The sequence below is a fragment of the Jaculus jaculus genome, chromosome 15, assembly GCF_020740685.1.
Source record: "Jaculus jaculus isolate mJacJac1 chromosome 15, mJacJac1.mat.Y.cur, whole genome shotgun sequence".
Taxonomy (NCBI): domain Eukaryota; kingdom Metazoa; phylum Chordata; class Mammalia; order Rodentia; family Dipodidae; genus Jaculus; species Jaculus jaculus.
In genome coordinates, this window is record NC_059116.1 from 51631837 (window position 1) to 51650197 (window position 18361).

Here is an 18361-nt window from a genome sequence, read left to right on the forward strand (position 1 = left end):
TCACTGTGATTAAAAGATTTATATGATTCAGAAACAGAAAATCTCTCACACCACTAAAGTAAATGAAGCTTTTTTAAATCACCTTAATGTCTTTCTTTTGGTTACTTAATAATTTGGCTTAAACTCTGAGAAAACAAGAAAGAGAGACAGAAGTAGTGATGTGTCTAAATGAATATGGAGGCTGTATGGTGAATGCAAGGACTGATAACACATCTTATTAAAAGAACAGCTTCTTTTACCAAATTACTCAATGTAAAAAATGATTTGTTATCAAACATATAAGGCCCATTTTGAAAGTTTAAAGCTTCACGGACATTTATAGATCATTTTGTTCCAAAAATGTATTACCAATAAATATGTACCACTTAGCAATTCATACATGTTTGTATAATAATAATAATAATAATAATACAAGTATTAAATAAATGTATACTTATGTAATTTAAAACCAGTGTATTTTATGAAAGTAACATGACTGAAGATGTAAAATTTTCAACATAGATTTCCTTCCTCTCTTCATCCCCTTTTCTTATTTATCCTTCCTTCTTTCTTCAGTGATTTTTCATATGGTGCTAGAACCAGAAATTCCCTTTAAAGGGAAGAAAAAAACGGTCAAAATGGTACAAAGCATTCATACCCTTTGATTTCAGGCTAATGTTCTGAGTAATGGAAATCAGAATGCTTCATAAATTTCAACTCTTAATGTCATCAGGCATTCATAGCATGGGAGACTTTGAGTATTACTTTGGATGCAAAACTCAGAAGATCACATTAATTTAATTCAATTGCCTCTTTTGGTCATTAACTGCTGCATGTGAAGCAAGTAGCAGAAGTTCAATGAAATGGTCAAGCTGTATATGAATCTCAGTAGGCATGAAGAAAATATCTTTCTTGAGAACTGCCCAGTTACCTATGGCTTCTCTGCAAACCTTCATATAAGACCCTACGTTTGAGTTATCTTTTAAAATACAAATCCTTTCTGTAATTCGTTATGCTAAATTAAGTTCTTGAACTACCATTTATTGATCATTTATGTTATGGAAGTGATATCTGTCAAAATCATTTAAAATTCTCAAATCCAGGTTTACCTTCTATTTTTTTTTTTTTTTACCATTCAGTATCATTTTGAGTAAATGTATAAAATAAATCAGAATGAGGAGAGCAGACACCATCATACTTATATTTTCATGTTCTGTGCTTGTTGAAGACTATGTGCACATATATTCTCTCACTAGGTTTTTCACTCAGCAAAGAACATGTTATTAGTACTATCACTACTCACAGCTAAAAGGAGGTCCCTCCTCGCTGCTGCTTATTGCTGTCTACATTCATAGCATTTGAGGGGCTTGAGATGCTTGGGTGTGGAGCAAGTTCTCACCCTTTCTCTCAGTGCTGTGTGTAAATGTGTGACATTTAGAAGTCTGGCAGTGCTCAGATGTAGAGTGTGTCCTAATACTTTCCCTGCTTATACCGGCACTTTGCCCAAGTTCTCAGCCCCAGTCCCACACCTGAGCTTAGTGGTAGATCTTTCAGATGCACCTCCTACATGAGGTAATTGTTCCTTCTCTAGTTCTCCACATAGGAATATGTTAAGCACCTCCTACTGTAGCATTTCATCATATGCCTAGCTGACCTGTAATTGCCTCCAGGTATTTGGAATATTGTTAAACTATAATTTTTTAATCTGTCTGAGATTGAAAACCTGTGACTCTCACTCTGAGCCCCAAATATACCCACTTGTGTACTGAGATGAGGAGAGCAAGTGATAAGCATGTGTGGTTTTGATATGGATAGCAAATTGTTATGTCTCACAGAAGATGAGAACTTTTACATGAGCTGCCTATCCACACAGGACAATAGTTGTCGGAATTGATGCTAGCATTTAAAATGCCCTGTGGCATTCTAGCACAAAATAGGAAAAACGATCAACACAACGTGCTAGGAACTTAGGGTATATGGTTACAGACCACATAAGAACGTCTCCACATGTAGTTCTATGTCTTCTATTGCTTTTCCATGCTGTGAGTGAAAAAGAAGATAGCTAGGAAGTTCTGAAAAAGTAATTATAGCAAGGCACAGATATAGGGAGTGACCTGACATTTGCCCCTGGATAGCTGTCAAAGCAGCAAGCTGAATAGAGCAGCTTGAAATAAGTGCTCCTGTGAGCTTTGGAGGGAACCCCACACTAATTACACATATTAGTGTGTAGTACACAAGGATGCATACCATTCTTTATTGCTGGTCATCTTTGTGCTTTATTTAGTTCTGCTCTAACTTTTTAAATACTCATTTCATAAAAGTGACACCATTAAATCAATGGTAATTGCATTCCTTTGAAAGGCTAGCAGCATATATACTTTAAGTAGAAATTGTGTATTTAAGTTATTCCTTCTTGGAGAGAAGATATTTGGAGAACTGCTAGCAAAAGAAAGATTCCAGGCACTAAAAATTAGATATAATCTTTAAAAAATAATGTACATTGGATCTACACTTAAATATTTTCTCATTTGTTCTTTGTTTATTCTCAAATATATCTGCCTCTGTATCTTTATACCATACTCAAAATAGCTACAATTATGCAAAAAAGACTTACTCATTATGTACTCATAAAAGAAAGGGTATTTCAATACTGATATTTAATACCTATCAATAATTAGGGCTGAGTTGATAGCTCAGGAGTTAAAGGCATTCACTTGCAAAGCCTAGCAGCTGATTCAATTCCCCAGCCACCCATGTAAAGCTGGACAGGCATTTATTTGTTGCAGCAAGAGACCCCATATGTGTGAGCATGCCTGCACATGAGTGTACATGCACACACACACACACACACACACACACACACACACACATTCAGATAAATAAATTTTGAAAACAAAGATGGCTTTAGGATCATTCATGGAGCAGTAATTTGAGGGTGTGTGTGGGAGTTTGTATGTGTGTGCATGTGGGAGGCGGCACATGCACCTGTGTGTGTGTCATGTGTGTGTCAGAAGACAAACTGGGGTGTCATCTTCAAGAATATCATCTACCTTGGGGATGGAGAGATGGCTTAGCAGTTAAGGCATTTGCCTGTTAAGCCAGAGGATCCCAGTTAGATTCTACAGGACCCACGTCAGCCAGATACACAAGGGGGCACATGCATCTGGAGTTCATTTACAATGGCTGGAGACCCTGACATGCCCGTTCTCTCTCCCTCCCTCTCTCTCTCTCTCTCTCCTTCTGCTTCTTCCTCATAAATAAATAAATAAATAAATAAATAAATAAATAAATAAATAAATAAATATTTAAAAAGTATCACCTACCTCTTTTTTTGATTTTTTTTTCTTTGGTTTTGATTTTCAAGATAGGGTCTCATTCTAGCTCTGGCTGCCATGTAACTCACTCTATAGTCCCAGAGTGGCCTTGAACTCACAGCAATCCTCTTACTTCTGCCTCCCAAGTGCTGGGATTGAAGGTAGGTGCTGCCATACCCAGTAATGCCATTCACCTGTTTTTGAGACAGGGTCTCTCATTGGTGTGGAGGTCATCTATCAACCTAGACTGACTGAAGGGTGAGCACCAGGTTCTGACTATATCTGCCTTGACAACACTGGGTTATATGTGTATTTACTATGCCCAGGATTTTTACATGGGTCCTGGAAATTAAATATAGGTCCTCAAGCTTGTGAGGCAAAAACTTTACATAGCTGTTTTGAAATGCCTTGTTGTAGTCAGCTCCATTTTGCTGGAGTGAACCTCTAATCACACACAATTTATTTGAGGAACAGGTTTATTTCAGCTTACAGTTCCAAAGGAAGCTTAATTAATGATAAAAGAAGCTGTTTACTTCCATAGATCCAAGCAAAACAATTGCAGCAAGCAAATGCCAACACCAGCAAAACACCAAAATCAATGAGCATGAAGCACCAGCTCTACAAAGTGCTCTCTCCATATCTTTGGACTGAAATTCAGACCCTCCCCCAGTGACACAGCCCCATGTAACCAGCTAGGGCTAAAGGTTCAAACACAATTTTGATAAAGTACCTGAGTCTATGGGGCCATACATGTACACTATCACATTCATCACATTCAAAGTACCACATGCATCACAGATGGCTGTAGACTGTACTTACCCCCTATCATGCTATAAAATGCAAGTGTTACATTAAGTCATCTACATCTGGGTGTTGACATTCTGGGTACGGATCATTCTGAGGTACAATTCCTCTTCATACATAGGTCTATAACACAGAAAACAATTTTTCTATCTTCAAAACAAATGATGGGCAGGGATAGGATACATGCTCTTTTTTGTTTTAATTTATTTGAGAGATAGAGAGAATTTGGGAGAGAGAGAGAGAGAGAGAGAGAGAGAGAGCACTCTAGGGCCTCTAGCCACTGCAAACTCCAAATGCATATGCCACCATGTACATCTGGCTTACTTGGGTACTAGGGAATCAAACCTGGGTCCTTAGGTTTTGAAGGCAAGTGTTTTAACCTCTAAGCTATCTTTCCAGCCCATATGCTCTCTTTTGAAAAGGGGAAACTGTAAAGAGGATTACAGGTCCTCAGTAACGGTAATTCTGTCATCATGTAGGGCTTAGGACAATTATCTGCAACTCTGTCCACCTGTCCCATCTGGACAGCATCCCCTAGTGGCCTCACCTTCCCAGTCCAAGCACATTTGGTTGGCTGCCTTTGAGTCTAAGACTGTGCTATATCCTGTCTGCCATGTGGTCTTTCATTCCATTTCATTTCTCTATCTCTTTTCAATCTTGGCTGACAGATTTCCCATTGGTGAATACTTTTATCCACTGAACCACCTCCCCAGCCCCTAGTAAATCCAGTTTTTACATTGCACTTTAGAAGCTTTACATGTTTCAATTTATATTTACATAGACACTGTCTGTTTTTCACATTTCTTTAGAACAGATAATTGTGTTAAAAGAGGAACTTACATTTTTGACACTTTTCTATATTTCGGGATAAAAAAATGTATAATTTCGCTTCTAAGGAGTAAGCTTACTCTATCATATATAATGAATACATCAGTAGAAATATCTGAGTATGTGAATTTGTAAGAGTTGGAAAAGATAAGTCTAACTCAGCTAAATTGTGAGCCTTGTCCTTAGCCAACTACTGAATTAAAGTTCACTTCCTTTTGAAGTCCCCATTTCTGTGAAATTTCAATTAAGATTCTTGACACCAGCACCCTGACTTACACAGAACATGCAAGGTGAGCGTAGCAACTTTTCCCCTGCCTTTGGGTGCCTCTCTGTATTGCATATCAATCATTTCTGACAAGTAAAAGCAAAAACAGTGTGGGGGATTCAGATTCCCCCAATTAGTAAATATATTATTAATATTTGGTAATTTTCAGTTAGAATTGGAGCCAAAGCTACAATCCTAAGGTATTTATAAAGTGACAAGAAAAATAACTTTTACAGCAGCCTCTTAGAGTTGGTACAGATCATATTGTTTTTTTTTAATATTTATTATATATGATACCAAAACAATAGTTCACACTATAATACCACAAGAGTTTTTTTTTTTTTGCAAACACACACACACACACACACACACACACACACACTCACAACTGTATCCCAGCGTAACTTTGTAATAACTCACAAAAGACAAAGGAAGGGGAAAGAATGTTGTATCATATTTGCATAATTCAGACTCCTGGAATTAAAAAATATTAATCACATTTGTGATTTCAGTACTAAAATAAAATAAAAGACTATCAGCAAATGGCACCTTCTGCAAAGTAAAGCCCATCAAAGTGAAGTTCTGAAGCAGAGATAATACTAAATTCACAGAGTCAAATTCTGCACAGTTCCACTATTTTGCACTTTGTTTCATTTTCTTTTAAATGCTTTTTGAGAGTCAAAGCATCCATTCTGAATAGTTGGATAATGTTTGGACATAAAGCTATCATTTTAATCATCTAGTAAGCTTTAAAAGATTAAACATAATTTGAATATTTGCATGTGAACATAACAACATATAGCTAAAAATAAATACACAATACCAGACATGACTAGAGAATCTTAATATGTGCAAACATTATATTAAGTTGTTTGCTACAAAAATACAGAAAGGCTCTTTAAGGTCACAAAACATTCTATTGGCATAAGATGTGACAATAAATAGAGGATGTTAAAGCTATAGCACAAGCCATCTTCAAGTTTTTTGTTTTGTTTTATTTTTTCAGTGCTGAGATTGAATTCAGGGTCTCACATGCATGCTGTGTAAGATTATCCACAGTCACACATCCTATAGCCCTTATTGTTATTTGATGTTTGTGTCAGTATTTGCCTAACAAGACTAACTTATGCTTGTGGTGCACTAGTAAATAACATCTACCTTGGTAATGATTTTCTTTGACGCATTCTCACTGCCTATACAAACATTCCCAGCAATCTTTTACAGAGTGGCCTGAAAGAGATATTTCCTGGCGAGCCTTGGGTCCCTGATGTAGAAAGACTAGAGCTGTGGTCCTGTTGACTGACAGCGTATCATGTGCTTGTTGTCTCCAATTCAATTTCTCAAATTTCAGTGTAGGACATGTTTTAGGACAGGGCTCAAGTTATGCCGAGAGCTGAGTGCTTCCTCTAGGGAGTGCTCCATGTTTTAAAGGAAGGAAAGGCACATGGGAAACAGAAAATGTTAAAGCAAGGAGAGTGAGCTTTGGGACCACCACCCACTTTTCTTATTCCTGACAAAATCCAGTAGGTAAGCCTTAATCACTCTGTAAAATTCAATCTGTGTTCATGGCTCCCATTATCACAATGTTTCATTGGAATGATTATAATAATGTCCTTCTCAGTCCTCGAGCTTCTCTTGATTGTGTCTCTTGTGGAGCCTATTTTCACATGTGGCATGTAGGGAAAAAAGAGTGGAGAATCAATGGAATTTATTAATCAGCCACACTGACCAAAAACAAAAACAAAAGCAAAAACAAACAAACAAACAAAAAATTACAATGGGAACTCCAGGTTCAGGAGAGACTCTGTCACAAGTGAGAAAAGGAGAAGAGAGACCGAGAAAGATGTTCTCTGACATCCATACTTCTGTACATGGGGTACATGCATTTGTGCATACAGGTGTATATACTATACACTCAGTCACACAAGACCCAGATCACACCACACACCATCAAATGAGAGAAAAAAGGAAGAAGGAAGGGGAGGAAGAGGAGGAGGAAGAGAAGGAGGGGAAGTAGGAGGAGAAGAGAAGGAGGAAGAGGAGGATAAAAAGCGAAAAAAGAAGGAAAAACAGAAGGAGGAGAAAGACAAGAAGGAGGAAGATGACTACGATAATGATGAAGAGGAGGAGAGGAAGAAGAAGAGGAAGCTATAAAGTTTTTTCCTAATTTTCTGTACATGTAGAGTACCTCTGGACTCAGTGTAAGGCTATGTATGCACTCAATTCTGTAGGCTGAAGCAGGATTACATTCTGACAAATGTTTTGTTCTATGCCTTGAAGATCACCATAATCCCTTCTTCCAGAGAATTTTTATATGTTTTTAAGCACATTTACTTATTTATTTATTTAGGTTTTTCGAGGTAAGTTCTCACTCTAGCTCAGGCTGACCTGGAATTGACTATGTGGTTTCAGAGTGGCCTCAAACTCGCGGCGATCCTCCTACATCTGCCTCCCAAAAGCTGGGATTAAAGGTGTGTGCCACCACACCCAGCTATTAATCAGTTTTAAAGTATCAAATTTGTGAGCATTAGTGACTTACATTCCATTATGGTATACAATTCAATCTTTGAGTTTATATTTTAGATTATCATTTTTTTCTATCAAACATAGAAATTTTAGATAGAACTTTCATATTTAAACAATTGAAGCATTGGCAAATTTAAGTCAGAAGGTATAGTAATATAGCCATTTTAATCCTGACCAAATTATGTTACAAAATTTCTCCTACCTGTAACTTAATGTGCATGTTAAAGTTTTAAGAGATAGATGAATTTGGGACATGGAAAGTTAAGCTTTGCATTTATTGTGCTTCTTTACAAAATACCACTAAAATTTCTGTTAAGTGAAGGACTTGTGAACTGGATGAGGACCTTAGTTCAGTCTCCAACACCCATGTAAAAATCTGCACATGGCCACCTGTAACCCAAGTGCTGAGAGGTCAGAGACAGAAGGATAAGTGGAGCTCACTAGTTAGTCACTCTAACTAAGAAATAGTACTTCAAGGCTCAGTAAGAGATGCTGTCTCAAGAAAATAAGGCAGAGCTGAAGAGATGGCTTAGTGGTTAAGCACTTGCCTGTGAAGCCTAAGGACCCTGGTTTGAGGCTCGATTCCCCAGGATCAATGTTAGCCAGATGCACAAGGGGGTGCTCGCATCTGGAGTTTGTTTGCAGTGGCTGGAGGCCCTGGCACACCCATTCTCTCTCTGTCTCTATCTGCCTGTTTATCTCTCTGTCACTTTCAAATAAATAAATAAAAATTGTTTTTAAAAAATTCTAAAAAAAGAAAGAATATAAGGCAAAAGAGCAGGAGAGGAGGACTTCATCCTCAGCTCCCATGTGTGTACACACCGAGTGTGATCATCTATGCATGTGTACATATACCATACACGTACACACACCCCACATATATTGCACACATCAAAAAATAAGCAAATACAAAGAACGGGGCAGGAGATATTGCTTAGCAGTTAAGGTACTTGCCTGCAAAGCTTAAGGACCCAGATTTGATTCCCCAGGACCCACATAAGCCAGATGCACAAGGTGGTACATGTGCCTGGAGTTCTTGTGCAGTGGCAGGAGGCCCTGACACACATATTATCTCCATCTCTCTCTATTTATTTCTCTCTCTATCTCTATCCATATACCTCTTCCTCTCTGTCTCTCCTTTCTAATATAAATAAAATATAAATAAGTAAATAAAATAAAAATTAAAAACAAAAAACATGTATAACAGTAATAAAATGTTAAAATAAGTTAAATAAAACTCTTGTTAACTCATACAGAAAATTCAAGAAATATAGGCAAATAAAGAACAAAGATGAGGGCTGGAAAGATGGCTTAGCGGTTAAGCGCTTGCCTGTGAAGCCTAAGGACCGCGGTTCGAGGCTCGGTTCCCCAGGACCCACGTTAGCCAGATGCACAAGGGGACGCACGCGTCTGGAGTTCGTTTGCAGAGGCTGGAAGCCCTGGCGCGCCCATTCTCTCTCTCTCCCTCTATCTGTCTTTCTCTCTGTGTCTGTCACTCTCAAATAAATAAATAAATAAAAATACTAAAAAAAAAAAATTTTTAAAATACAGAACAAAGATGAAAATGAGGATCAGTTTACTGGGGTTAACATTTGTCTAATGAGACTTAGACAGTTTGGTGGTTTGATTCAGGTGTCCCCCATAAATTAAGGTTCTGAATGCTATGTCCCCAGCTGATGGCAATTTCAGAATAAAACCCTCCTAGAGGCAGTGTATTGTTGGAGGTGGCCTCATAAGTGTTATAATAAGCTTCCTCTTGCCCATGTTTGACAGTTTCCTGTTGCTTCTGTCCATCTCAGGAGGTGCCTTTGCTCATGCCATAATTTCCCCCTGCCATCACGGAGCTTCCCCTAAAGTCTGTAAGCCAAAATAAACCATTTTTTCCACAAGCTGTCTTGGTTGGGTGTTTTCTGTCAGCAATGCAGACCTAACAACTTACCTTTACCTAACGGTAAAGTTGGTAATGAAAAGTGGTATCCTTGATGCTAGAGTCCTGGCTACGTGGCCTTGGCCTTTAGCAACTGCTTTCGAAGAAGATTGTGGAAGGATTTGAAACCTTTCCCTAAGAGACACCCTGCAGTGCTGTAAGTACATCTTGATGGAATATTCTGGTCAGAGTTGAAAGACCTGAATGGAATAAGAACTATGGGCTGAGGTTCAGCTTATGAGGATGAGAAAGAGCTTTGCCTGGACTAAACTAGAAGCAGTTTCTATGAGAGGTTTGGTGTTATGCCCATGTCCTGAGAACTTGTGCAGGTTTCATTTTGTAGAAATGGACTGGTATGAGCAGAGGGATATGGCATGGAAAAATGAAATCTTTGGGCCAAAACTGCTGCCCGTTTAACTGCAATTGTATGAGAAGATTGCAACCATTGAGAATGGGCCAACTGACCTGCATTGGGACAACAAAAAGAATGAAGAGTGTTTTTTTGAAGGGGTCTGAATTCTGAAGGAGTGTCCTGTTCTTTAAAGTGTTTTTTTCACCCCTGCATTAACAAATTGGCAGCCCCCATGGTATTATGGAGTATAAGAAATGCAGGAAAGAGAATTTGAAACACAGGCTTATATTTTAGAAATGGCCATGAGCAATGTGAAGCAGGCTTGTTGAATTACCTACATGGAGACCTGATGAATCAACTATGCAGTGGGGACCCAGTGGAGATGCCAGAACTAGGCAATGGCTGCCAAGGTGAGCTGCTGGCACCAGACAAAGTTTTCTAAGATTGTGAGTGAGTAGCCTAGCTGGAGGGGTAAAACTAGAACTCCAGAGACTTGCCAGTGGTTAGAATTATCGAACTTGGAGACTTGTCATTGATTAGAGTTGTTTGACTTGGAGCTACAGAGTTTGATGTTTGTCCTGTTTAAATCTTGTATTGGTTGAATCTTTCTTTGTTATCCCCAGTGCCATCTTCTGCAGTATGAATGGTTATTTTCTGCCATTGTGGGTTTTTGTGGGGGATTTTTTGATTGTATGGCTCAGTTAAGATGCTTTGGAATATGGGGATGTTTGAACATCATTGGGATTGATAAAAACTATGGGGACTTTTAAAGTTGGACTGAATGCATTACATTTTACATCATGCCAGGGGCAGAATGTGGTGGTTTGACCCAGATGTCCCCATAAACTTAGGTGTTCTGAATGCTAGGTTCCTAGCTGATGGAGATTTGGGAATTAATACCTCCTGGAGGCAGTGTATTGTGGGGGCAGGCTTATGGGTTTTATAGTCAGCTTCCTCTTGCCAGTATTTGGCACACTCTCCTGTTGCTGTTGTCCACCTGATGTCACCCAGAAGGTGATGTCTACCTTCTACTCATGCCATTGTTTTCCCCTGCCCCCATGGAGGCTTCTCTAGTCTGCAAGCCAAAATAAACCTTTTTTCATACAAGCTGCTCTTGTAAGCTTTTTTCTGCCAGCAGTGCAAACCTGACTGCAACAGACAAAATAGAAATGAAAACTTATTTAGGTAAGAGAGAAGAAAACACTTTAGAAAGATTTTTTTTAGGGTAAAGGAACATGCATTAATAGAATGACAAACTCCATTAAAGTATTGCCATGAAGGCAAATGTAAAAACTAACACAATCTTGTATCATTATGTCCTAATGCTCTACATACATAATAGAGAAACATTCCAACAAGGGAGTGCAGTAGTCACATACAGAGAATATGAAAACTGAAGGAAGTCAGCTAGTAAAAATATTTTCAACTTGTGTGTGTGTGTGTGTGTGTGTGTGTGTGTGTGTGTGTAAGGAGGATGTGTGTGCCTGTGTGTGTGACTTTAATTGCCATTATGATCAATCATTGTTTTTATATTTATTTTTATATTTCACATTACCTTTTCTTATTAAGCATGATTTTTAGATAAACTGTGCAATCAGGCAAAAGAAAACATTACCATTCTAAGTTACTAAAGCACAGATATATGTGGGAAATAAATAATTGAGGTTGGTTTTTATATAAAGGGACTATGTAGTAAGTGTGGGTCAGTAAAAAAAATCAAGAAGAGGCAGTGAAATTGGTACAACTAACAAGTGAGAGTCCATTGTCACCAGTCCACATTCTTCCCTGGAGGAACAGAGGAGAAGGATACTGGGAAACAGGCATCTCAAGTGCTCTTGCTCTTTTTGGGCTTCTCACTGATGCAAGCCTCAACAGCTAGAAAACAAGGGACAAAGCGCCACACTCAGAGCATCCAGATGGGGCCAAATAGTAATTTCACAGCACTGCAAAAATAGCTGCAGCAGAATTTCTCATTGCAAAGGATATAAATCCCAAGCTATGAATACTTATCTGACCCAAGTAAGCCCAAGTCTAGAAAGTCCATTCAGAGATAATTGACTATGAAGGGTATAACACAGTTCTGTTCAGTTTGAACATACATGTATAGTTCTACACCACACATATGTATATTCACTACACACACAAATGTACTTTCCTGAATCTCTTCATGTCTCTACTTATTGCTTTTTCTGTTTATTATTTTAAATACTGTTCTCAGAAATAATTTCCCTGTTGGATACCCATCCTCCAATTATTCTTTTACAGTATTCAGCTTTATTTCAGTATTAATGATTATCACTACTAGAAATTATTTTTTAATCTTATGTGTTTCCACAGGTCCCCTGAGAGTTAGGAGACTAATTTTAGTTGGCCTATTTATTTAGGCTATATTTTAGGGAACATTAAACTCAGTAAATAGAAGGCATTCAGAGAATATTGGTTAAAGTGTTCACTTATAAATATATTAGATTCTCAAAAAATTGATCATGTAATATAGACAGAAGATAACAACAAGGGATGTTACTGGGTACGACAAATGTCAATAGAACAAGAGGCTAGATAAATGAAGTCATTATTAGTCGAGATGAAGAATTCCAAAATCAGAACAAATTATGTCTGGAGAAATTAAAGACAGGGACTAGAGCCATTACCCATGTGGTTGACCTGTATCCCCAATAAGGAAGGCCTCTTCAGAAAAGGGACAGGAAGGAGTGAAAGGATGGTACCAACATGTGATGTTTACATGCAAAATATGTCCATATCTAATAATAAAAAATAAATAAATTTTTTAAAATCAATTTAGGACATAGTGTTCAGGAGGCACTAGCAGATCTTCCAGTACTTATGCCCAGAAAGAAGTTAAAAATGTGGACGTGAGCAAAGCTCCTCTTCATGAACCTAGAATCAGAAATCCATGAGTTGAAGGTGGAGATGTCATCAGGATGCAGATGCAACTTTGTATGGAAATGATGGGGACACTAAAGTACCTAGAGAATCAAAATGGAAGAAAATAAGTGGCTTAGCTATTTTGCTTTTATGGAATTCATTGTGCTCAAAAGCAACATAATTCAGTATCTTTAGGGAGATAAAAACCATTGTTTTCCAAATTCAAGTTGTGGGCAAGTGTTGATTTTATGTATATGGTGGAATGGTTAAAAATGAATAATTTCTGATGAATTCCTTTTTATTGCAATGAGAAATAAATTATCAACTCTATATCTGACATATATGAAGTAATAAAATAATGTGGTATTTAGCTTGTAAGTATATGGGTAATCAGAACACTTCACATAACTAGGTTACAAGTAAGGGAAACATAACTATTAAGAAGGCAGCATTAGCAAGGAGCAAAGAACATTACATATACGTACACACACACACACACACACACATATATGTATATATACAAAATACCCACGTAACCCCATAGGGCAAAGCAATGTATTTTAAATTAATCACTATATTTACTTTTAGATATTCCAATATCTACTTATATATGTTCCTTATAAGATTTAATTTCACATTGGTATAAGAATATTATCATTCAGTGATCAGTCATAAACATATTGATGTTTTTAATTTCCTTAGTTGGAATATTTTGTAGTTAATATTCTTAAAATATCAAAGTGGGGCTGGAGAGATGGCTTAGCGGTTAAGCACTTGCCTGTGAAGCCTAAGGACCCCGGTTCGAGGCTCGGTTCCCCAGGTCCCACATTAGCCAGATGCACAAGGGGGCGCACGCGTCTGGAGTTGGTTTGCAGAGGCTGGAAGCCCTGGCGCGCCCATTCTCTCTCTCTCCCTCTATCTGTCTTTCTTTCTGTGTGTGTTGCTCTCAAATAAATAAATAAATTTTAAAAATATCAAAGTGTATGTGTAAATTTACACCCACTTTAAATTTAATTATAGCAACCTGTAAGGTTTTATTCTAGCATGTAGGAATTAAGATCTCAATTATATGGTTCTTTAAAGATATCTCATCACAATGTAATTATGGTCACTGTATGACTGAACATACCATTCAGCTATAAGTCATATTTTATTGGCAGTTTGGTACATTGTATCTCCTATGTATAGTGGACTGCCAAAACATTAATAGTGCAAATTTGTGTTTGAATACAAATAATCCTTGCAAAGTCTGCTTCTATCAGTCATGGAATTAATTGTCTGCTCAGTTACTGTAATTTGGAATAGTACTTAATAAAGAAAGAGTGAGTCAAAGTTTGAAATTAACAGGAGTGAGAATACAGATTACTTCAAACAAAAAGAATCAGAAAAAAAAAATGAGGGGATAAGTCTCCCTGTTTACTCAGCAAGAAACTCTTCTGTAAATGTATATTTTGTTATATACTGACAATTTTGTACATATATATATACTGTATTTCAGTCACAATTCCCTCCCATTAGAGAGAGTGATGAGAATGTACGAGCAGCGGGTAGAGAGGAGTGCTGTCACTCAGCCGTGGCCTGCCGTGGATTCACACCTCACTGAGGACACCACATCCCTTTTAGACAGAAAGGAAGAGGTTGGCATGCCTCAGAGGAGCCGTTACTTTTCTAAAACTAGACATTCAAGTCCTGTCATGTTTCCTAAGTTATTTTCAATAGTTGAATTGTGGAATTGATTAAGGCTAGTCCTCTTTAAATTCCCCCAAATGGCTATAAAGTAGAGAACATTCTGATATCTTTCAGAAATTCAAGAGCGTATGACTTTATAGAAATAATACTTAAAAGACCAATAATTTCTATAATGTTTTCAATGCAATAATTTTGTAAGTTTAGAGTACAGAAAAACTACTTTTATGGTGACAAAGGAAAGATACAATGTGAAACATGCCTGTATGCAGATGTTCAATCTCAGGAAGACTTGTACATTTTCCCTAAAAGATTTACAAATTCCAGAGAAAGCTTTAAAAATCTAGTGCTAAATTAATCCCATACATATTAGCCAGCTTTGCATTGGTATAACCAAATACCTGAGGTGGCACTTATGGCCTCACAGTGGCTGTCATTACCTGCACAAGACTTGCACAATATTGGTCCTATCATCATTACCACAGTAATGATGGAGGATGGCCAAAATATTTTAATAATATCAAAAATAAAGATACTAGTTGAAAGGAGTTCAGTGGCAAGGGGCTTGGGAAGGGGACAAAAGAAATTGGAGGGGAATATGATCAAAATACATTATTACTTGTATAAACATAGTAAATATATAACTTTTTTAAAACCTGAGTTAATTAACTAATAATGTTTTTATATCAAATAGAAGTATATTTAAAAGTCTCAAATACCAGAGGTAAGTTTTATGAAGAATTAATAGTCTGTTTTATAGACAACTAGAATGTACCCTTTTTATACTTTTCCCTTGGTAAAGAGTAAGTTTCAGGGCCAGGTGTGGTGGCCCATGCCTTTAATCCCTGTACTTGGGAGGCAGAGGTAGGAAGATCACCATGAATTCAAGGCCACATTGAAACTACATGGTGAATTCTGGGTCAGCCTGTGCTAGAGCAAAACCCTACCTTGAAAAACAAACAAACAAAAAAAGAGTAACTTACAGAATTGCATACAGTAACTCAGAACCTTCTGAGTTCCAAAGCAAATTAATTTAAATATTTTGCTTTTCATTGTAATCTCTTTTCATGTATTTTGAGGACAAGTTCATTCATTACATTTCTTTTTCTTTTCATCATAAAATTCACCCTCCAAGCTGTCTCTTAATGTACAGTACCATAGTGTTAACCACATGTCTATTGCTGTATCCCAGTTCCCTAGACCATCTCCCCACTGATCCACATGACTAAAACTTTACATAACCATACTAACTCTGTACCTTGCCATTGCGGGCATCTGGAAACTACTGTTCTACTCTGTGTTTCTGTGAGTTTGAATACATTAGCCACCTTGTATAAATGCAATCTGCTTTTGTGATATACTTATGTTACTTACCACAGGCCCTCAGGATTCATCTCTACTGTAGTGGATGTAGGACTTGCTTTTTGGGGGAGGGGTACTGAACCATATATCACGGTGTATAAGTACCATGCCTTCTCTAATCATTCACCAGCTAATTCACTTAGGTTGCTTCCATCTCTCTATGTAGTCTTAAATTCAGTTGGATATTGTTCATTGTTCTATATTCAATGTTCCCATATTGTTGTATTACTTGCATTTTTTTTTCAGTTTTTAGAAAATTTTGGGGAAGTGTGCATATGAGCCTATATAATGTTCTCCATACATATAATTTTCTTACTCAATGAAGATATGTAAGTAACAAGGAGATAGTCTTGTGTGGGATGAACAAAATACTATGGAGATTGGATAAGTAATGGAATGTGCTGTGTCGTTGCAGGATGAGTCAATCCCAGCTGACAAACACTCTAAGTCAGAGACAGCCCAGACAGCTTACTCCACTTCAACTGTTCCAGGCTCCCAGGAAGTATTGTACATCAATGGAAATGGGACCTACAGTTACCATAGTTACCGAGCGCTGGGAGGAGGACTGCTAAACCTGAATGATGCTTGTAATAGTGGTAAGTCTTTATAATAGATTGTGTTTTGTGTGCCCATTTGGGGATAAATTTTCTAAACATGAGAAAAGAAAATAGATATATGCGGCAAGCAATATTTAGCACCAATGTGGTAAAAACAAGGCCATTTAAAATCATGTTTGTCTCCCTACTTTGATACCTCCCTATTTTGTTGCTGTTTGTTTTAAAAGTAGAAACAATGTTATGCAATTGAATGATTGCTGTTATATACCAGAAAAAAATATGTCAAGTAGAGAACTAACAAATGCTTTTACCAAAAAATGCTACATTCTGTCCCAATGCTGTCATAGTACATTTGTCAAAAATAGTGAAACATTTTCTTAATGTTCATGGAGGGTTTTGATTTTGAAATTTTGAAGCAATTGGAACTTTACTAATAATGAACTTTACACAGTTTTGAGTGAGAACAAGCAGAATAAAACAACAAATGTAAACCCAAATCTCCTCCACCAATAGTTTGCCAGTGAGCTGGATGTTATCAGCAGTAAGTAGGCCCTGGAATTGGCTTCCATTTGCTAGTGATTAAAAAGTTTATGAATTTCTTGGGCTGGAGAGATAGTTAAGTGCTTGCCTGTGAAGCCTGAGGATCCTGGTTCGAGGCTCAATTCTCCAGGACCCACGTTAGCCAGATGCACAAGGGGGAGCATGCGTCTGGAGTTTGGTTTGCAGTGGCTGGAAGCCATGGTGTGCCCATTCTCTATCTCTATGTGCCTCTTTCTTTCTCTGTCTGTCCCTCTCAAATAAGTAAAAATAAACAAATATTTTAAAATTATTAATTTCTTGAGTCTGAATGTCAAGACAAGTGCCAAATGAATCAAACATAAATGTTTAATGTGTCGTATGATACATATATGCCAGGGTCCAATCCTGGCTTGAAGGAGGGGCCCCAAAGAGAGGTGTGAAAGGGAGCAGTGCAATAACAACTCGAAGTCAAGTTCTTGTACAAGCTGACAGACTAATACTGAAGGCAGCTGAATTTCTCCATCTCTTTCTTTCTGCTTCTCTTTTTCTCTGCTGCCACAGCTCTTAACCTCAGTCTTTTATTTTCTGATGATGTCATGCAAGAGCAAACTTTAGGAAAGATACAGTTCCACAGAATTCATAGAAACTTTTTGCTATTTCTTTACATCAAACAATCCCATAATTATTTACCTCAAGTACAGTCGTCAGGCCCCTGTAACGATTAACTATTTTCACACTTTCCCCACGTATGTGCCATCAAGCACTTGCGGTTTCCTGTGCTCCTACTTTCAATTACTGTATTAAAGGTGAGAGACAGAAGAACCACAAAGTGGGAGGTTCTCACCATTGACCATTGATCCAATAAGCCCATTTATCTCCCAACCATTTCTTTTGAATTTTCCTTTTCATGTCCCTCCAATACTTAGACTGTGGTCCCCTGACTGAACTCTTTCTGACCTCAGTTGTTTTTCCTGTAAGGATTCTTGGTAGAGTCATAGTTTGCTGCAATTGCCACCATTCAGAAAAATTAGTCATAGAACAATTCTGTTCCAGGAGGTTCACTGTTTCCTCCTCAGTGTACTGTACTCCATGCCTGACTTCCTTTAAGGCCTTTAAGGAAAACAATTATTACTGACCCATTTTCTTGTTTTTCAAGTTGTATGCCAGAGCTTCTTTCAGATACATAGGCCAACACTTCACTACCACCAATTTTTGCTGGAACAGTAAACTTAGAGATTGGTGCCCCAAGTGAAAGACAGAAAAAGACAATCATTATACAGAAAACCATAGATATCTGTAGTGCAGAAAGCCAAAGATGTTTCTATAGAGGGGCCACACTGGACTCCAAGGAAGAGA

General features: G+C 37.6%; 1 protein-coding gene across 7 annotated transcripts in view; it reads left to right on the forward strand.

Annotated features, from left to right (window-relative positions):
- Nucleotides 1-18361, forward strand: part of Nol4 (nucleolar protein 4) — a 416619-nt gene that overhangs the window by 374717 nt on the left and 23541 nt on the right. For all 7 annotated transcript variants that reach the window (XM_045134935.1, XM_004666761.2, XM_004666760.2 and 4 more), the window contains one exon: nucleotides 16345-16525. In XM_045134935.1, coding sequence (XP_044990870.1) covers nucleotides 16345-16525 — 181 coding nt within the window. The remainder of the gene's footprint in view (nucleotides 1-16344; nucleotides 16526-18361) is intronic.